This window comes from Silurus meridionalis, chromosome 7 (assembly GCF_014805685.1).
Source record: "Silurus meridionalis isolate SWU-2019-XX chromosome 7, ASM1480568v1, whole genome shotgun sequence".
Classification (NCBI taxonomy): Eukaryota; Metazoa; Chordata; class Actinopteri; order Siluriformes; family Siluridae; genus Silurus; species Silurus meridionalis.
In genome coordinates, this window is record NC_060890.1 from 11389300 (window position 1) to 11410836 (window position 21537).

General features: G+C 37.7%; 3 protein-coding genes and 2 non-coding genes across 6 annotated transcripts; all 5 read right to left on the minus strand.

Annotated features, from left to right (window-relative positions):
* Nucleotides 1-893: 893 nt before the first annotated feature.
* Nucleotides 894-7267, minus strand: rsl1d1 (ribosomal L1 domain containing 1). Its single transcript, XM_046853027.1, has 10 exons — nt 7258-7267; nt 5234-5349; nt 4257-4393; nt 3984-4122; nt 3450-3598; nt 2513-2614; nt 2202-2295; nt 2002-2127; nt 1573-1758; nt 894-1187 (listed from the first exon to the last, which is right to left on the minus strand). The coding sequence occupies exons 2-10, from the start codon at nt 5309-5311 to the stop codon at nt 1047-1049; spliced, it is 1152 nt and encodes a 383-aa protein (XP_046708983.1). The 5' UTR covers nt 5312-5349; nt 7258-7267; the 3' UTR covers nt 894-1046.
* On the minus strand, nt 2348-2476 carry LOC124389456. Its single transcript, XR_006926586.1, has one exon. It is a non-coding gene; the product is annotated as a small nucleolar RNA SNORA55 (small nucleolar RNA).
* On the minus strand, nt 3808-3935 carry LOC124389457. Its single transcript, XR_006926587.1, has one exon. It is a non-coding gene; the product is annotated as a small nucleolar RNA SNORA55 (small nucleolar RNA).
* Nucleotides 7268-7955: 688 nt separating the features above from the next.
* gspt1 (G1 to S phase transition 1) lies at nt 7956-16481 on the minus strand. The gene is made up of 14 exons (XM_046853937.1): nt 15703-16481; nt 13308-13349; nt 11939-12175; nt 11797-11830; nt 11614-11691; nt 11348-11528; nt 10862-11016; nt 10596-10736; nt 10248-10341; nt 9838-9918; nt 9558-9731; nt 9372-9461; nt 9116-9284; nt 7956-8972 (listed from the first exon to the last, which is right to left on the minus strand). The coding sequence occupies exons 1-14, from the start codon at nt 15863-15865 to the stop codon at nt 8920-8922; spliced, it is 1692 nt and encodes a 563-aa protein (XP_046709893.1). The 5' UTR covers nt 15866-16481; the 3' UTR covers nt 7956-8919.
* Nucleotides 16482-16633: 152 nt separating this feature from the next.
* dmc1 (DNA meiotic recombinase 1) lies at nt 16634-21250 on the minus strand. Of its 2 annotated transcripts, none has more exons than XM_046853939.1 (14): nt 21097-21250; nt 20807-20864; nt 20607-20651; nt 20371-20517; nt 20146-20228; nt 18818-18870; nt 18702-18743; nt 18482-18554; nt 18107-18198; nt 17920-17993; nt 17680-17794; nt 17366-17426; nt 17061-17177; nt 16634-16921 (listed from the first exon to the last, which is right to left on the minus strand). In XM_046853939.1, the coding sequence occupies exons 2-14, from the start codon at nt 20861-20863 to the stop codon at nt 16852-16854; spliced, it is 1029 nt and encodes a 342-aa protein (XP_046709895.1). In that variant the 5' UTR covers nt 20864; nt 21097-21250; the 3' UTR covers nt 16634-16851. The 2 variants fall into 2 exon arrangements, with proteins under 2 accessions (XP_046709895.1, XP_046709894.1); XM_046853938.1 differs by having other exon boundaries at nt 17680-17824.
* Between the last annotated feature and the right edge of the window lie 287 nt (nt 21251-21537).

A 21537-nucleotide genomic window follows, 5' to 3' on the forward strand; every position in this document is an offset into this window, starting at 1 on the left:
AGTAGGTACAACACAATGCCCATGCACAATACCAGTCCTCCAATAACTGATAGGATGATGGGTTTGTTGTAATAAGTCCAGAGCGCGGGCTCAGCAGGTATGGGCTCACGCGCACAATGGAAAGGATTCTGATTGTGAAGGATACTTGCTGTCCTCACAGTGTTCGGTGGACCCTCATCTCCAAAGGACATCCTGAACCCTGTAAATCTCGTGTATTTCAAATAATGCAAATAATTACATTTCATGAACAAATGCTAAGATATTTCGCAGCAGCAGAAGAAATGTCCAGTTCCAGCTTACCTGTTTATCTCCCCTTAGCTTTAAAACTGAAGTCTCCTCTCCAACACCAAACCTTCCAAATACTTCAGCTTTAATAAGTACGCCTGAAAACAACTGTGTGTGTCTGTCTCCAGCTTTGTGGAGTGTGTTTGGTGTTCACATAAGTGTCTCTTATTGTATTCACTGTAATTAAAATGAGGGCGGGGCATAAAACCATCCTCATCCTGTCCTGCAGAACTATATCTGTCAAATTGACAACATGCAAAATGCTCCTGGGTTTTCAACTATTCCCCTGAGAAAAAAAGGATTTGAGCAATATTAAAACCTTGATGGAAACAAACTTGCTTTGTATAAACACAAAAACTAATCTACATACACACAGGATGACTTCACTGACAGCCTTTAACAAGCTGCTGCTGCTGTCAACTATATAAAGCAACTAGATACACAACAGCTGGTCCAACAAAGCCCTGAGAAGAGACGTCACAAAAAGCCGGTAAACCAACACAAATGTTTATGTATGATGTAGTAATAAATAATGTGGAGACATATCAAGTCAAGACTGAAATTCTGTATACAATCATGTCAACAACCAATCACCCACCTACACCATACATGAGCAAATAGTGTTTATTTCTTACAAATGTACAAACTAGCCGTATGTAACAAACACCAGATATAATTGTATATATTTGAGAAGTCTTGTCCTTGCACTGATAAACATGGAAAGTTTGCAAGGAAAGTTTTTTTTATATAAAACAGTTTTATTAGACAGATGCTTTTTTCTGTTTCTTTTGTTGGGTTTTTGGTGCTTTTTTGACCATCTTCCTTTGTCCTTGTTTGGGTTTCTGGACTCTTTTGGTTGCAGATGACTTGGGGACTTTCTTTGAGCCCTTTCTGTGTGCGTCCTACAGAATCAAAATATCAGAATATTAGTATTGGTATACAATGCAAGTCAAGAGTCAAGAAAAACACAAAGCGATTATATATAGTGATGCACAAGATGTTAATAGATCAATATATATTAAATGTTTATTAATAAAAAAAAATTGTTTTAATTTACCTCAAAGTTGTTCTGCATAGATAAAAATATATGTAAAATGTCTACAAACTTTAACAATCTGCCTACTAGAATTATATTCATTATTATCAAATAGTTTATATTGTGTTTCCAAGTGGAAGGAGATATCGTGGATAATTATATTGTGGTTTGATATAAAATGAAGAATGAAATAATTATTTCAATACTACTCGTGTATATATGAGGGGAACCTAACAGTTTACAACACTGACCTCCAGCTTAGGCTTTTTGCTAGGAGACTCAATAGGCACCAACTGTGGGATCTCCTCCTCTTCCTTAACATTTTCACCATCATCATCCCCACCATCAAGTTTGACATCCTTCTCGGCTACTGCTTCTTTTGCAGCCTTGTCCTTTAGACCAGATTTCTTTTTGCCCTTCTGCTGCTTCTTTGCTGCCTGTGAATCAAGCAGAAAATTTAATTAGTACTTTCTCTTTTTTTACAAGCTTTAATTCTTTTCTATAATAAAGACGAGGCATTGCGAGGCCAGGGCTGGTGACTACATAACATCCATAATGAAATTCCTAGGAGGATGCTATATCTAATCATGGGTCTGAGGAGAAACAATTTGCACTGACAACATCTCTATGGCAACTGCAAATTAATTTGAATAAAAGACAAAGCAAAAGGAGATACAGGCCTTTGCTAAACTGGCTTTCTTCAGCTCCTCCTCCAGCAGTTTCAGGTGACTCAGGTCAGAGGTGTAGATGGGAAGAGAAACAGAGGTGTGACTTTTCAGATGGATGATTTTGATGCTTTTTCCTTTCTGTTAAAAAAAAAATCAATTAATATCATATTTAAAGGACAGAAAGATGTTTTATGATGTATTCCTCAACTCACCATAAATAACTTTTTTGAAATGGTGCCAACAGTTGCGTCTATGTTCTCAACAATCTCATCTGTAGTCATCCCAGAGTGTGCGACACGCACCAGGCTAACAAAATAGGGATAATATGTTTAATACAGACTATAAATAACAGGGACATCTGTGTATCAGAGGTTGTAGAGACGAGCTCTAACAGACAGAGACTCATCTGGATATACTCTGAGTTACTTTGGCACCATGTTGACCCTGATCCAACACCAAAGCAGCTGGACTGAGTTTGCTGGAGTGCGGTTTATTGACAGTAAACAGGAAACTGTGAATTTACCAACAGGAGCCTTTGTTGCCGACGGTGAGGGTTGTACCCTGAATGAGCCTGTCCAAAACTTTGGCCAGGTGTTTGTTGGTCAGGTCCACAGACAAAGGAGCCCTGAAATGCATAAAATATTAATGGAATAATAATATACAAATTCATATTGCATTGAAGTGACTACAGAATACAGCAAGAAGTTGCTGCAAGACAGTATGGACAAAATCAGTATACCAAACAAGAACATGGTCTGGGCTTTTTTTTGTTGTTTTTGTTTTGTTTGACAACCCTTACATGGGACAAACATCCAAAAGTGTGCACCAAGCACCATTTAAACTATAGTTAGCTGTAAAATGAAGATTATTGAGTCCTTTTTTTGGGCTAGTAATCTGAGAGCTCTTGGGAAGAGTGATGACGGCCACAATTCTGCTACTGTAGTACCACTATATTTCACCACTATAGTCCAAAAACATTTCAATTAATTAATACTTTGCCATTTGAAATGTGTAGGGATGCATGTAGGGATGCATGTCAGGTATGGCGACCCGGCCCACAGTCTCAAATTATTTCATGTCTAAACTAATTGTATAGACCAGATACCATATACAAATATTATATTAACACTTGCCATTGTATTATTCAAAATAAATAAATAGAAACAGTAATCTGCTTAACTAATGCAGATTTATTCAAGTTCTAGTCTAATGAGAAACAATGCCGTTTTTTTTTTTTTTTTACAATTAAGTTGCCTAATACAGCTATTCAGTGACCTCTAATGAGAGAAATGGTCCTTATTTCTCAGACATAATTACAAATAGCATCAGTTTGGGTGTCTCTGGTATATACTGTATTGTTTCGTTAAAAATAACGAACGTCGTGTAACATTGAGTACACACGCTCATCATATTTTAGTACAATAAATCAAATGTTCTGAAATTTCAGTAAATCGTCTTACTTCTTCCGCAGATAAAAATGTTTCCCAATGTGGGAAGGTAAACGGCGGCGAATGCGTGCGTCTGACAGGAAGATGTCGAAGTTGCTGAGTAGTTTCCTTTTGGCTTCAAATGGTTTATATTCAGTCTTCAGTACTTTAAAAGGAATCACCTACAAACAAATATGAAAATCAGGTCAAAGATTGAAATATTACATACATCCCACTCCATTAAAATCTCTCAGCTCTGGAGACTGAATGCTCTGCAGTTGAGTGCTTCTTCTACTCCAACACACCTAGATCAGCTTGTGACTTGAGTTAAATATTAGAGAGTTTGTATCACAGAAACAAGCAGATCTTTAGGGAAAGAACTGTGGTAATGGAATGTTTCAGAGGTTGTAGGGACGAGCTCCAACAGTAGCAGAAGCTCATCTGGATACACACTGAGTCACTCTTGCACTACTTTTACCCAAATCCACCACTGAACGAGGACAGGGTTTGCTGGAGTGCCAGTTTTCCACATATTTCACACTAGTTATTACATTTAAAATACCATACCTGAGGCATATATTTGACCCCAATCTGAGTGAGTAATTTCTTGTAGAACCGTTCAGTCTGATCTGCAGTCATGTTGGGCTCGTCCCGTGTGAAGAGGCAAACCTCGACTGACTCGTTGCGGAGCGCATGAGGCAGAGGACTGGGGAAATGAGAAAATATACAGCTTTAATGAGACTCACGGAAGAGCAAAACAATTTGGAAATCTGTATGCTATAAGACAGTGAAGAAGGAAAAAAAACATGATAAAAAATACATTTAAGTGAAGAAACCTACATGCGAATGGTCTGATCTTTTTTGGGAATCTTCCAAAATGTAAGCAGAAGACAGATTTGTTCAGTTTCATTGAGAAGTTGCTTCTGGTTTGAGGTGCTCTTTAAATAGGCCTGAAGCGCCTGCACAGCTTTCTTTACCTGCAATCCAAAAGTGAGAAATATATTAAACATGTTCTGTATAGTGAGGATAAATAAACCTGCTGTAGCAACTCAACTCAAACATCATGCAGTCATTAACAAGGGTTTAAAACACAGCAGTTTCCTGGGCAATGGGACAAGTTTCAAGTGACCTTTTTTTTGTAAAAATATAAGTTCACAGCTGTATAGAATTATAAATATTGACAGTCAGATTATTTGTGAATGATAATCAATGTGGATCATACCAAGTGTTTACACACAAAGTGTGGATTAGATGCACATTCAAGTAAATCATTCATTCCTTTATTTATTGAAATGTAAGTCTTGCATGGTAAAATGGCTGCCACATCATGGATTTTGTAGTCAGGCCTGTCACACTAGTCCTAATCTGCTCATGTTATGGCTAAATATCCATACATGAAATCTCCCAAGTGAGAAAAGATGATCTACTATAATAATACAGATTATAATTTGAGCCCTTGACTCTTCACCACGCGCTGAATCAGTTCCTACAGCTTTCAATAGAAAACAAAGTTCTCCATAATCACGTGCATACTAACGTTTCCCACTAACAAGAAAACACTGTTTGCGGTCTTAACACTTTTCAGCTTTCTCCTAAGAACTAAATATATACACGTGTGCGAGCAATTGTAATAAACCTGAACAAGAGATAATGCATGTGATAAACAAGCCTCGCTAGCGTGCTAGCTCCATGCCTTCATTACCTGATAACTAAACCAAACATATTAACTCTCAACACAAATACTAATAACTATACAAATGCACATGTTATTAATCTATTACAAAAAAATTTAAGCCGCCAAATAATCAAACTTATACCTGAAAACTGTCTAGCTCCACTTTATTTCCCGCTGTAGGCTCCATGTTACACGTGTGCGATAAAACTGTAATGCGCATGCGCGAGGGATTTCCCTTACGGTTCAGGAGACGGAAGCCTAGACAAAATAATAGACAGATCACTTAAAGGACATGAAACATAACAATAATATTATATATTTATATATAGTATATTTATATTTTCGTATTATTTATATTTTAAATCTAGGCAACTATATTTATAAATAATGCCTTTCTATTTAAAAAAAAATGTTAAAATGTTTTTTGTCATAATTCAGTTATAGATCTCCACATACTACATACATTATTTCATTGATCATATTTTAGTGTTAATGTCACATTTAAACAGTGTTCATTATTCTTCAGGATGCTCCTCCAGTGGTGCAGCAGATTGCGGTCCACTTTGTGCTTGTGTGGGTTTCCTCCGGATTCTCACGTGTTTTTCCATACTTTGTAAAAATAATTAATAAAAAACATCCCGCAGGAGAGACAGGATTATACACACAATTGAATACACACATGGCATACAACTACAGCATTATAAACTCTACCAACATGAAGGAAAGGAAGAAGCTGCATTTCTTTTCCCACATAAAAGAACTATATGTATCTAAACAAATCAGGGATGGGCAGTATTTATAATACATGTATTTCAAATAGGTATTTCAGATATTTTGTATCGAAACTCCTTAAGTGTTTTGTATTTTTGTAGTTTTTAAACACTAAAATACTTTGTAAGAAGTCTACATGATGTTGAGATCAGAACAGAAAATTGATCCGTATGGAAGAAGGTGATGAAGGTATGAAAAGTGCAGGCTGACAGCTTTCAAATAGGTGTCCAATGATTAATAAATCAATATTTAATTGCCAAATATTGTACCCTAATTGAAGTAGATGTTAAGTAGGATTATGATTTTACATACCATTAAATCAACGACTGCTTGACACATATTATTATTATATGTATGATTAATAATTAAATAATGCATTAGTTATTAGACACGTGTCATCAGTTGTTTTCTTATAAATGACTTGTTTGTCATTGAGTCAGTATTGCTGATGTAAAGTAGCTATTTATTACCAAACACCAAGTAACTCAATTAGGATACAATTATGAATTATTTGCAAACTGTTAACATTAAACTGTTGTTTACTTTACAAATAATATTGATCTGAGAGATTACAGGGAATATGTATGTGAATATGACAGATTTATTGCGTGCCAGAGAAAAGCTGTTGCGATCAAACATTGTTTACTTAATCAGCTGATTAGTGTAATGGTGAAGGAGATCAAATAGGCCAATTGATAGAAGTTTTGCAAAGAAATTTCATGCTCCTAGTGTTTGTGGTTGTTTTGTGCCATGATCATCTTCGTAAAAGTATTTTTTAGTATTTTAAAATACAAAAATACAGTAGTTTTTTATTTAAGTTTTTTGTGGCTGCTGTAATTTATAGTTTATTTTGATACACTTAAAGTTTAGATATTTAGTATTTAATTTTATAATACATTTTGAGGTATCTTTGCCCAATCTTGAGTATAATATATTTTTAACTTTCTTTACTGTGACCATTTTTTTATATTTCGTATTGGCCTGTAATAGTCAGTCAGTGCTGCCTCCTACTGGTCTTCCACGTGTTATATAAACCTACATGCTTTTGGCCACTAGAGGCCGCCTGTGAGCAACACTGTACAAGACAGCAGGCTGGTAATCTTCAGTGCTTCTTCTGGAACTTACTATAGTTTGTTTTAATAATAAAGTAGATTTAAAGAATGAAGTGGATTAAAGACACACGATCGATAGATAAGAATTGAAGGTTTAGAACGCCAGCAGTGGGAAACTACCGTCAACACATGATCTGAATTTCAAATACGTTAAAGCAAATTTCAAATTAAAAGTTGGCTCAAGCTCATATTGTTCATTCTTAGTAAAGCTCATGTGGCAGTGGACTCTGCAGTCGGTTTGACAGAGCCTGGGCCCCCAGCTGAGTTCCCAAACATAGTGTACCTTCAGTATAGAGATGTGGATCCCTCCGTCTTGTATCCCAGCTAACAGTTTTGGTTTCGCAGACATTTCAGGAAAACATGTCCTTGGTTTCTCAGGCATTTCAAAAATGTGTTTTTCGATCATTTTGTTTTCCTTTGTCATTTTCTTTACAGAAATAGAAGTCACTTTTTTATTTTTTAAAACACATTATTGTTCAGGGATTGTTCATCTGACCTCATAATCTTTTGAAATGTTGGGAACTTTGCAGTAATTCCACACTTCTGAGAATGTCCCGGTCAACTTTACTTTTTTCCCCCTGGAGTCTTGCACTCATCCAGGATGCTGCAGAAAACCTTTACATATCTTCCAGTTTCCAACTAGTTTCCAGACCACTTTAAAAAACATCTGATCTTTCATGCAGTTACAAGTAGAGAGGGATGAATTACAAGGTCATACTCTGCTATAAAAGAGGACTGATTTGTCCATTCATCAGAACAAAACTGAGGAAATCAAACTCAGAAAACCACTTGAGGGGATTTTGGGAATGGTGTTCCTGGTCCAACACTCTAGTAAGACGATTTGATTTGCCATACATCTTAATTTAAGCAAAAGCCTTTTAAGTGGTGTCTTGGCCCAAAGCTGAAGGATTTAAAAGACGATCGTCCAATTCAAGATAAAAGACAAATTCAATAAGCAAAAAAGGCAACAAGAAGAAAAAGTATCAATTCATGATTTTATTTGTTGAATAGTTAATGCTGGCATTGCCACAGAAGTATGTGAGACTGGATCAGATGCGGAGTAGTGTGAGAAACTGTAACATCACAGTTCTTTATTTCAAATACAATTTATTTTATTTTTTTTAGAATATGCAGTGACTAGTTATTGTATGCATATGCCTGATCCTGTTTCGTTTACAGCAGGCTACAATGATCATTATTATCTGACTGAAATTGTGCATTTATTTGTTTACAAAATGCTAGTCGTTTACTGAAATGCATGCGCATAGTCCATATTGCAACTGTACTGATTTTAAAAAGACTGAACTTCACATCTGACCAGGAACTTTGGAAGGCTCCATGATGTTCCTGTGCTCATGTCCTCAAGCAGTCAAACTGTACAGACACGGGATCTGAAAAGAACTTCTTGATACAGACTAATTAAACGTACATGAACCCCATTTCAGTGCAGTGCTGGTGGGGTTAGACGTCACCTTCTGATACCAAATACAATCTCTAATTGTCTGTACAAGCTTGACCCCAGAGAACGTTTGAGATCTTAGTTTTAGTGTGTTGTCAGTTTCTGATTGCTTGAGAACAGTTAACAAAGGAATGGCTCAATCTTTCAAAAAAGAGGGCAGTTAAAAAGCCAATAGTCTATAAGAAGATTGCATCCATTTAGTCATTGAAGATGGGCCTGTGGAAATGGGCTGAGTTTAAACTTGGGCTACATGAGTGGCATAGCTGAGCTCTCAATATGAGAAAGCTGTCACACTGAGCTTTTTTTTCTCTATAATATTGTTCTTCGTAAAACATACTGTCATTTTGTCATATTGTCCTTTTTTAAATGATTCTCTTCGTTTCATCCGCAGTAAGAGAATGGAGCGGATTGGACGAGTCGGGTTGGTAGGTCGCTGCATCCTTCCTCCTAATCCAAGATGCAGCAGATCAGTCCTTTGGTGTTGAATTAGTCCTTCTCTGGCACCAACTTCAACACCTTGCCAATAGCAATCGTTTTACCTGCAAAAAGAAAGAGCACCCATTCAGTTCATCAAGACTCCAAAAGCAACTGAAGAGAAACTTACTAAAGTTTGTATTATTGCCATAAAATATCAGTTCTCACAGAGCGCAGACACAAAATGACCCATATTATGAGATCTTACCCTCGTCCCTCAAAGTGAAGCGACCCATTTGCGGGAAGTCTTTGAACGTTTCTAAGCAGATCGTTCCTGCCGTTCTAAGACGAGCAATGCACACTTGGTCTTGTTTAACAAAGCGGGGACGTGTCTTGCTCTTCTCTCCCGTCTTCTTGTCCACCAGACAGATTAAGGCCTTTAAGTAAAAGAATTTAGTTACCATTTAATAAATACAGAGAAGCAGGTTGTGGATGCAACAAAGAGAAATCCACCAGTTCCTTACTGTTATCTGCACTTCCTCTATGCAGGTATGAATGTGTAGAACTGCATTGTAACCTGGACATATAATGGATTTGTGTTCAATAATGACAATCTGTAAAACAACAAAAGAAAGTCGATTATGGACAAAGATTAGGGCGAAAATCTAGGACGCTGTTCATAGAGCAAGCAACTAAAATCGGCGTTCTACCTGGGCATCGAATGTGCGCCCTGAGTGGCACAGGTTCTCTGCATTGCATAAAATGAAACCTGGGAGGATCTCCTCTTCTTCAATGCCTTTGAGACGTAGCTTCAGGTTCTCTCCAGGCCCAGCGTCATCCGTTTCCACATCATCAGAGAGTAGGCTCAGCACCTCCACAGTGTGCTAGAGAGAGAAAGAGAAAAAAAATAAAAAATAAAACACTTTAGACATATAGACGCTCCTGATTTAAAACAGAACTTCTGTGTTCTAGTGCTTTCTATGATCTTACCCTATTTGGCATCATGATAAGCTGTTGCGCTTTGCTAATACTCCCTGATTCCAGTTTGCCAAGAACCACAGTGCCCATGTCCTGCAGAGAAAATGATAAATATGATCGACAGCAAAATCTCTGTGATTATGGTGCCTAAAATTCTGATTATATACTTTAATGTATGATGCAGTTCACACAGACTTATAATCAAAATCAATTTTACTAAATTAATCCTAATAAAGTGTCACTGTTGTGAATTGTAGGTTTACTGTAGGTCAATTGACATCAGAACATCAGAAAAGTGTATTAATGTATAAATGCATATAATTCACAAAACACATTTCTTCAAAATAAATGATACATTTATAGACAATCGCAACACCTATAACACAAGATCATGTCTAAATTTGTAGTGAAATGTGCCTTACCCTGTACTTATCAACAATGGGCAATCTGATTGGACCATCACTTGATCGGTTGAAGTTTGGCAAGCTGTCCAAATGTGGAATAAATGGTAACCCCCTAAAATGGAACGAATACAATTTTAAAGAGAATAATTATTGCAGGAGTCTACCCTATATCTGTCAACACTGTTTCAAGGAGAACATTTTTCCATGCATTCTTATGAAATAGACAGGAGCAACATCACTTGGAATGGATCCCACATCACTGCTAAATAAATGGTGCCTCAACTGAGTGCTTCAGAATTACATATTGTTAAAATCTGTTTGCTTACTGTGTACCAATGCGTGTCAGAGTGTAAAATCTTCACTTACGTGTACCAGGGACACATCTCAGAAGATTCCTTTAAGTTGGCTCCTGTCAGTCCAGAGCAGGGCATGAAGTGGATGTCTTTCTTTGGATTAAAGCCCACCTTCTTTAAAAATGGCACTAATTTCTCTTTACATTCCTCATATCTGTAGAGAAGAGGCATTTCAGTCAAATGTGTTCAAACTATGTTTGAAAAATTGAACTCTCATACTGACTTAGTGACAGGCATGCTATTAATTTCACGGTTGCCATAACAACATGCTTTATTTACCTATCCAAGCTCCAGTTTACTGTGTGATCATCCATTTTGTTGATGAGCACTATCAGGTGTTTGACTCCAGCTGTTTTGGCCAGCATAGCATGTTCACGGGTTTGACCGCCCTTTTCAAAGCCTGTCTCAAACTCGCCCTTTCTGGCTGAAATGACCTGAGAAAATATATATATAAAAAAAAAACTGAAGACGCTCTCTCTCAAAATAAATAAACAAACAAGGCAGAAAGAAAAACACATGCAAGATGCGTTAACCTTTATAGAGATTGTGAAGCTGACGGATAAATCAATAGTCTTTTCAAAGAAAACTGAGCAAAATGAGTATTCTTGACATTTCACTGAAAGAAGATAAAGACTGAACATATTGAGCAAACTAGCAGAGATTCACACTTCTCACTACAACCTTGATATTTCACCTCCCACACAGCAACAGAAGCAGAGCAACAAACTGTCAGCAGTAAAATATCGAAGATATTAAGAAACTAACCAGTACTGCCAAGTCAGCTTGTGAGGCTCCACCGATCATGTTGGGCACAAAGCTTTTATGGCCCGGGGCATCCAGGATGGTAAAGTGCTTTTTCTCAGTCTCAAAATATGCCCTTCCTACTTCTACTGTTTTCCCCTTGTCTCTCTCCTCCTGGTTTGTGTCTAAAGCCCAAGAGAGATACCTAAAAAAAAATAAAAATAAAATATTAGTACAAAAATGGTAACTATGCAGCTACAAGATTTCTCTAGAGCAAATAGCATTTTTACCATGTCTCCCTGTTCTTTTCTTTTGCTTCCCTTTCATATTTCTCCAGGGTTCTTTTGTCCACCATGCCAGTCAAATACCTAAAAGATGAATATAAAATAAATACCTAAACAGATGCTAATTACAGATGCAATTGCTAATTTAAACAGGTTTTAAACAGAAAATCTAAAAACCGAATAACTCACATGATTTGCCCACCAATGGTTGACTTGCCAGCATCTAAAAGATAAAAGGAACAGAAACAATACAATCAAATAGTCGTTAAGGAGCGACAGAGCGATAATAATTCAGTTGAGGAAATTATGAAGGTTCTGTACACAGACATACCGACATGTCCGATGAACACCACATTAACATGCTCCTTCTTCGGGGCATCTGGGAGAGGAGGCGGCAGTTTAGGGGCAGGCATTTCCTCATCCTCCTCCATCATCTCATCTTGGGCTTCTTCCCTGAGAGGCCCACTTTCCTGCATAGTCCCACCTCCTGCCTCCACATCATCAGATTCACCCTTCTCCTCCCACGATTCTGCTGTGCCAGTATCTGTTTCTCCATTTTCTACAGCAGCTAAAGTGGCACAATGACATCAAGATGCTTTCATTTGTAACTTTTCTTTACAAAGTTTTGTTCATGGCATTAATCATAGCACAGCTTTTGTAGGTTAATCAGCTGCTCTGCCATGTTAACATCCTTGTGTATACCAAACATTTCATGAATAAATAGTTTTTGCCTGAAATGTCTCCTAGCCATTTCATGAACACTAGGGTTTAAAAAAAAAAAAAAAAAAGGTGAAAAAAAAGTCAACAATCAAAAAATCAACATCAGCACAGAGGTAACTAAAATAATAAAAAAAAGAATTGGAAAAAGCCAAAATTGCATTAGAAAAAAGTGCCATGATGACAGACGGACATTCAGCACGTTTGCTGTTTGAGGCGAGAGCTGATTACAAAGCCTTATCTCCATCTGCAGTGAACCAGAATAATTCAGCAGATACATGACCCTTGAACTGAGAAACACACCTCCCACTACATTTCAACCTGTAGAGCAAGTCCGTGTGATTGTGAATGTTGGGTAATCATTGCTCTTGCAAGAGCTACTTAATTGATTACATAAATTGGTTACTGGATCCAGACTGTTATAATTAATAAATTACACATTTACTAAAGTTTTGCCTAAGGTTTTCTCCATAATTTAGACATAAATTCCCTCCCACTCTTTTCTGCCACATGACAGCTATGTGAACATAATATCAAGCTCAATATCCAGAGAGCGGTGCAACAAAAACTAAGGAAAGAACTATCTACCTACTTCTGCATACATGAACTCGAACGTCCATGACTAGCTAGTATTTCTGCCGATATTAATTTATCGATCGATGGATTTTACTTCTCTAAAATGAACTCTTATTAAATGTTATGGTTAATGATTCTGGTTATGGATATTGCTTCAGTCCCAGGCTGTAGGTTCAGAAGTTGAGATGAGAGAAGGCATGAAACATGAGCATGTACAGACTGTTATATGAACCAAGCTGTTCAATCTCCAGCTGGACTCTATATAGCTGAACACTAATGACAGTACTACACCACCATAACTGGTAGAAGAATCAGTACTTTTACTTGTACTTGGTGATCGGGTAATTGTGTAATTCTGTTCACATTAAAACTCATGGTATATTTACCGGTGATGCATACTCACTTACCTACTGGTTCTGAAATCTCCATGTTTGCAACTGCGTCTGGACCTGGAGAGAGAGAACCCTACACATTTTAATCTGTAGGGCACAGCCTGTGTGTGTCTTCATGATGCATGCTGTTTAACACATATGACGAATAACCTTTTTTTTTTTAATGAAATATGCTACAGACCGTGAAATATTACTTAAACATAATTATGTATCTTAGAATTAGGTACAAATAATAATATTAGTACATTAAAACAATTGACTTATATTACAATAATGAAATAAACCACTGCGCATATATGGGTGTATTGGTCACATACTAAATATAGGTACAGTCGTTCCTCGATTTATCACATTTCGAATCTAGCGTTCCTGCTTTATCACGATTTTCAATTTGCCACAGATCTTTTGTTTCATGAATGGTCGCGATATCAGTTCATCACAAGATATGTAGGTTTTTGGTTGTGGTTTACTATGACATCACAAAAGGCGGAGTTAAAGACATACGTCACCAAATTTAGCCTGTAGTGCAGTGACGTGTATCTTTAACTCCGCCCCTTTTTGATGTTATAGGGCATTTCAACAAATAAATAATCAGAGAAACTATGCATAGGGGTGGCGTCTGTTAATCGCGGAAAATCGGTCAGTTTTGGTATGTACAGTCAAACCCTGATAATTTGCGGTTGGGAATATTTGTGGGTTCTCATTTGGAACCTAAATAACAGCAAGTTGCGGATTATCTTAAATTTTGTGGGAATCCGCAGCGGGACCGAATGTTCAGGAAGGTTAGGAATTACATTTGAAACTGTTTTCACTAACAAATTTCATACATTATTTAAAAACACTATTGTATTATACAGCAGTGATGGATAAAGCATTTATGTCCCTTACTTTCACATTTTCTGTTGAGTATGCGTCAAAAAGGAACCAATTTATTTATAAATTTACTAAGGTACCATAAGAGCTGCGTCCAAAGAACGCATTAGAACGTAACCCCCGCTAGTTCCGGGGGAACACTGTAACTACTGTTACCCGATAAACAGGGGGACGACTGTATTTGGTTTTGGTAACACTGGTGTGAAGGTGTGGACTGTTATCGGATCAGGTGTGTGTGTTGTTGGGACACTATAATACACTGGTCGGCTCTGCATTTCATAACATTACTAAAGCAAGAAACCCAATTAACCCAATTAATCCAGCACTGCCCGTATACATCTCTAAATTAACCTCATAAAATGACCTCGAATTTTCTGTGCATTCGTTTTCCTGCGGATTTGAGATGAATGCAAATTGTTTGTTTTTCTTCTCCTGTCAGCCACTGTGGAATACAAACCCTGCTACATGAATATATTTGAGTTTGTGCAGTTTGCTACAGACTCTCTAACGAAAAGACTTGAAAATGCTGACGCAATAGTACACCTGCTAGACCCCCAGGTGGGCGCCAACTCGCAATCTGATTGATCAAAGGAACAGCCTTGAAGCCACGTGTACATTACGCGACAGAAACACGCACTGTCTAATTCTGAAGATCTCACGGGAGATATCTTTGTCCCCGGTAACACGTGATGTAACAGTTGCAATCTGATTGGATAGGAACCGTAACAAACTTACACCAATTGAAAGAGATAAACGCGATAGAAATAAAAAGGAATATACAACTGGGAATAATATAATACATATTCATGTAACAATAATAAAAAACAACAACATTAAAACGTAAGTCAGTGATTCTGAGAATAGAAAAACAAAGAAGGCCTTGTTGGCTCTGACCGTCCAACACTGCTATAATGAGTGTGCGGTGAGGCCCTCAGTAAACAGGAATTACTCAGGATAGAGATTTGGGAAGAGGAATTCATTTGACAGAAAGCCAAAAATCCCTGCTGGCACCCCAGAGCGGTGTGTGTGTTATTTTAATAGACTCAATCTGGCATATGGGACATTATAGACAGTGTTACTTTCCGATCATGTTTGGTTTTATTTGAGCAGAAAGACAAGTGTAAGAATCTCATATCTGGGATGATTCTAAAATGTCTGAACTCAAGACTAACATTCAATCCCAATCGTGTATAGATTTCCTCTGGCGTGCACAGAGCTGACGTCGTCTCCCCAAACACACCACCAGCCTGTAGGGGCCATTTTCTCTTCCAGCATTACCTAAACATAAAACGTTTACAAGCTGCGAGTTTTCTTACACACGGAAATGAGTGTTCTCGGGGCGGCCAGGAGAAGATGTGCACTGACTTTGGCAATTAATTTCCGCCTCGTGGAAGTTCCCCGTTCGCAGAAACCCCTTTGACAGCTGTTCAGCGTGGCAGCTAAGCTAAAGCTAACTAGCCCACGACAGCACCTCTTCTCCCCTAACGTCAGCCGGTGAACAGAAAACACGGAGAATCCGTGCGTGTCGGGTTTTTACCCTGAGAGCCGGCGCTGTTCGGAGACGCTCTTGGTGCAAAGGACGGTACAAACTCTGGAGCGTTGACGTTGAGGCCGGTGAAGGCAGACTGCAGCTCGGTGTCGGCCTGGGCCTCCACATCGTCCTCCTCCCAGCTCTCAGGCGCCGTGTCTCTCTGGTCCATCGCGAACTCGAACTTCAGCCGCACAGAAGCTCGTCCCCAAAGCGCACCAACAACCCGACACCTCCAGATAACCGCGCGTGTGTGTGTGTATGTGTGTGTATGTGTGTGTGTGAGAGAGAAGCAGTGAGCGGATTTACGGCATGAGCCTGCTGCTTCGATTCCGCTTTCACAGCGCGTACACACTCACAACCTGCGACTGCTTCCTGTACGAGAGCTTCACACTGCACGGTGTGTGAAGACAGGAGGTGTAGAGCAGCACCACAGAGCAAAACCACCAAAATAATAGCTCTCACAACCATCGACAAAACAGTGTTCTTGAGCGACTGAGAGATATAAACAATTTTATTTTCTAGTAAAGATGAAAATCTGTACCATGTAAGCTGATGAAATGTTCAAGACAAATGCTGGGGCAAGCCATAGCCCAAATTCAGCTCTAAAAATTGTATTGAATGCTTTGTTAAGAGATTTTAATACACCACAGCACTGCAAAAATGCAAAAATTCACTAGCAATCTCATAGCCCAAAATCCTCCTAAAACATCAGTATCAGAGCTGTCATACCCTGATTTCTCGACCCTTCGCTTCTGCATCACCATTATCATTACAAAGCTGCCTGTCCAGAATAGGAAGGTAAAACCCTACAGATGTCACAAAGCTAATATATCCTAACTTAATAAAAATAAAAAAATTATCACAAAAAATTGTTCAATTAGTAAAGAGCTCGTCAACACTGTTTTCTGTACTGATCACAGGCAGTGAGAGACAGAAGTTAAATGTGGTACAGGTTTATTCTGTGAATGGAGAAGCAGGAAGAGCTTATTGTCAGGCAGTGAAACAACAATTTATTTAAAAAAAACCCAACAACAACATTTAATTAGAGATCAAATAAATATGTAAATAAATAAATAAACAAACAGCTGTATTTAGATCCTAACAAATATTGTATCTACTAACTAAACATGTGTTTTGTTTGGAGAAGTTCTTGCATTACTCTTTTGCATCTGCCACTCCTCCAGCAGTAATGGCAAAGGTAGCTTCATTTTCTGGCATGTCAGGGCTTTAAAGAAGAAGATAATCCTTTGAACTTTTTTTTTATCTTCGGTTTGCATCAACATTAATAATAATTGACAGTTATTACTTCATCGATTAAATTTATAAGACATTAATTCAGCCAGCTCTTCCCAAAAATGAATTACCTATCAAATATTTTGGCAATTCTCATCTCACCACGTCCTTTCCTCAGACTAATGCGTGTGGTGGAGGCATGTGCTAGTATGTGACCTCCAATGGGCTTTTTGGGATCTGCTTGAAATCTTTAACAGAGTGGATACAAATCAGCTGCTGCATTTACACTCAACATCTCCAATTCAGTAGAGGCACATTATTATTATTTACATTCAGTACAGTACATTCTGGTCATGCTTTCAGTAGTGGGATCTGCAGAACTACACGTCACTACAACATCTGTACGTTGAGGTTTCAAAAAATCGTTAATACTCACGTCATTCCGGCTCCAGGGTCTGCAGTCATCTGATTAGTGACAAACACTGCAACATTGTACTCTGTCAAAATTCAAACAGAATTTTTTTTTATCTGCAAGGCCAGCATTTTTATTTCCAGTCAAGTGATTTCTTTTTTTCATGACTAGTACATAGATATATAATAAATATCTCATAAATTTTTTTGTAAGATATTAAGATATTAATCTGCACAATTTTTTTTATTGAATACCTCTGCTAAAAATAAAGTTTTTAACTAATAAAAAAATAGCAAAAGAATATTAACCCTATAGACATTTTATGAAGTAAAACTGACCTTCTGAGATCTTTTGAAGCCTCGAAAGCATCTGTGCCAACTTCTGCTGTCTTTCTGCAAGCTCTCCTCGACCTGAGAAGTCCACTCGAAACAAAGCCATGATGGAGTCTATGATCTTCAAAAAAACAGAGGTCCAGGATAAAAACTGTAGAGCACCATATAAACCAGATGAGTAATAATAATGCAATACTTGTACAGATATTTCTGTTTGTCTGTTTTTTTTTTCTTCCTGTTACTTGCCAGCAGCTTGAAGACACCTCCCTCCTCGTGAAATTTGGCTGCAACAAAGTCTAACAGCTCCATCTGGTGTTCACCTAAAATAGACAGAATCAACAAAATGCATAAAGTTGAGATTTTTATTGGCGGAGACGAGAATGGTCAGGATAACATAAAAGAGAAGATAACCTCAATAATAATCATGTCTTACTTGTGTAGGCACGAGCATACAGAACATTATCAAGGACTGCTTCATGATCCACATTGAACCTGTCTGCAATGTCCTTCAGCCTGTCTGGGCGACTGAGAACTTCAGGTTAAGATAATAAAGACTTGCAGACTACCAGTCAGGACAGGGAACAAAATAGCTGATTCTCTTTTTAAACAAATGTATACAGGCTTATGGCATTTTCTAATTGCAAAATATAGTTGATGATGAATGAAAGTTTCCTACTGGGAATAAAATCAAAATGTAGTCTACAGAAATAAAAAAAAAAACAACCTGATTGATACTGAATTAAACTGTTAGATGTTTAAACATTTCAACCCTTAATTCAATGGAATAAAGTTGACTCAAGAAGGATACAAGGTGTTCTCTGCATCAATGAAGATGACCTTCCCTCCAGTATATCCATTCTCTCCAGGCAACTGGGCTGTAACTTTTGAGAAAGTGGAACTGACATTAAGTGTTTAGCTCATACGTGTTTAAATAAAGCTCTTTAGCCTAATAGCAAAGACAGTAAATATATGAAAAATAAATAAGGTTCTATCAACATGCCACTTTGAAGGAAATTTTTTCCACCTACCACACAGTGTGTGAGAGAGTTGAGTCTTCCCCGTTCTAAACTCTGCATAAAGAAATAATGAGCAAACCAGATCAGAAGGTCTAAATGACAGGGGACAGAGCATAACTGCAGCTTACCTCCAAAAGCTTCAGTGATTGCCATACTCTCTATTCCCCCTCCAAGAAGTTTACTAAAGAAAATGTAAAAAAAAATATCATAATAAACTGGATTGTAACCAAATACACAGAAGTAACTCTTGAGTTGTATCAGTATACAATAATATTGTTAGAAGAAACACTACAGGGACAACAATAAGCATAGTGATGCACTACATAGCATCACTATACACCATAGCAAATAAGCTGTTAGACAATAGATGACATGCTCATATTAAATGCACTTTATATGTTGGTCAAATGTCAAATTATATGGTTCATGTAGCAACACTACATGACCAGTTAATACTGCAATGTATTAATATATTATGCCATACATCTTTTGTAGTTTGTGTCAGAGATTACACTCAACAGAACTGTATGAAATAACTAAGGGTTGAATTAAATGTCACCTCAGATATCATTAATTATTGAAATAGTGTGCTGTTATAATAGTGAGCTACATAAAGGAGTGTTGTATAAATCTAAATAAATGTAAATACTTCTTCAAGCAGGCGTTCCATATTTTGAACAAAATTTTTAATGTTTGAGCTCTATTATTTCTTCTTCTTCTTCTTTCGGCTGCTCCCATTAGGGGTCGCCACAGCGGATCATCCATCTCCACACCCCCTGTCCTCTACATCTGCCTCTTTCAACCCAACTACCTGCATGTCCTCCCTCACCACATCCATAAACCTCCTCCTTGGTCTCTCTCTTTTCCTCCTTCCTGGTGACTCCATCCTCAGCATTCTCCTACCGATATACCCCATGTCCCTAATCTGCACATGTCCAAACCATCTTAATCGCGCCTCCCTCACCTTGTCTCCAAAACGTCCTACATGGGCTGACACTCTAATAAACTTATCTCTAATCTTGTGTGAGCGCTATTATTTAGTCATCTTAAATAAAGTTTCTGTAGTCCTTTTAGCCTGCAGCACAGGTGAATGGTGACTGTGGCATGTGAATGGTGTTGCTTAAAAAAAGGAGAAAAGCTAATTTTATCTGTTTAAAGTAGTCATGTAGCACTATATAATCTATAATGCATGTTGATCACTGCGATCTGGAGCAATTGACCATTTCACAAGCATACATCATTTTAATATTTTGTAGGGAATCTCAATAAAAGCCATCATTTTGACTGTAACGGTTCACAAACTGGCACCTTTAGTGTTGATGTTAGTAGAATTCATAGAATGTTAATATCGCACATTACTAAGTACTTGGTGCATTGTATATTTTTATACTCCTATAATAGTTTGCATAATTATGCCAGTGACATGCTGATAGACTATCCATAATGTAATCCTTACTCAAACTCCAAACTGCCTGTTGTGATGTGAAATACTTGTTTCCTTTTCATACTGTATTCTGAAGCAGTCTGAAATCCACTCATCTGCAGCAAACAAAAATAATCAAGAATAAACGTGAAAACATCCGAGGACCAGGCGATATTCCACACTTCCTCCCTTAACCTATAGAGCCCTGATAAACATCCTGCACAACTTGTCCAGAAGAAAACCTAAAGTGAACATTACCAACAACTTCCCAGCAGCCTCCTTGATTTTCTCCACTTTGGCTTCAGACAAACCCTTGACATTGCAGAGGGAACGACGTGTGGTCATCTGGATCCCTTTCACGGTACAAATTCCCACTGACTTCAGCTTTTTGATGTCGGCCATGTTCTACGAAAAGCACACAGAGAATACGAGGCCATTAAAAACAAACTGTTAGTGTTAAATCATATTATGTAATGAAATATCGTTTTACTCACAATGCCATATTTCTGTAGGAGTTCAATGTCTTGGAAGAAAGATTCCTGTTAACAGAAATATTAAAAACACTTTCTATGACATCCAAATGGAATAAATTGACACTTCCTGGTGAATGTGATGAAATTTATTAATTCAGAAAGTGAGGGTGCTCTTTGTAGTCAAAGCTTCTGTAGGGTATTTGCATGTAAATTGCCATTACCTCATCATCCTGATACCTTGCCTCATCTTCCACAACTTGATCCTCCAGTGATTTCATACTGAAAGAAAAGACCACAATGGGCGTCTAATAAGATTTTATAATAAATAACAGCACGTTTTATTTTAAGGAAATCCATTTTTAGCAAAAATAATACTGTGCGTCGTTGCTAGCTGGCTTTTGGGTTCATGTAGTTTGTTAAACGGCAATTATTTCTGATTCTATCATAATTGTAATGCAAAAATAAAAGATCCCATATTAAAAAACAACGATTAATACACAAACCAACTTACCTGTAAAGCAAAAATGTTGTAAATGTAACTAAATGTAGGTGATGGCGAGAAGATCAGAATCCGAGGCACATCAACTGCCAATCACCTCAGAAGTACAAAACCCGCGAGCTCGAGCGCTCACGCACGCGTTCTCGCACGGGCACGCGCAGGCGCGCGCACAAACACAAACACGAGGCTCAGGTATTGTGCACAAATCCGCGTTACGAAGTGACTTAACAACAAAAAATGATACCTAAACCAGTTATATTGCGACACTCAAACAATACATTTTGAACATGCTGTAAAATAGTTTTCTCAAAAGTTCTAGTTGGTAAAATGCTCAGATCTGCTCATCTGGAATCCAATAACCATGACACAGGAGATTTACATTCATACATGAACATAATTCATCCTTTCTGTGTTATAATGGTGGTGTGTGCTGTGCTGTTTAAAAGCAGTTTT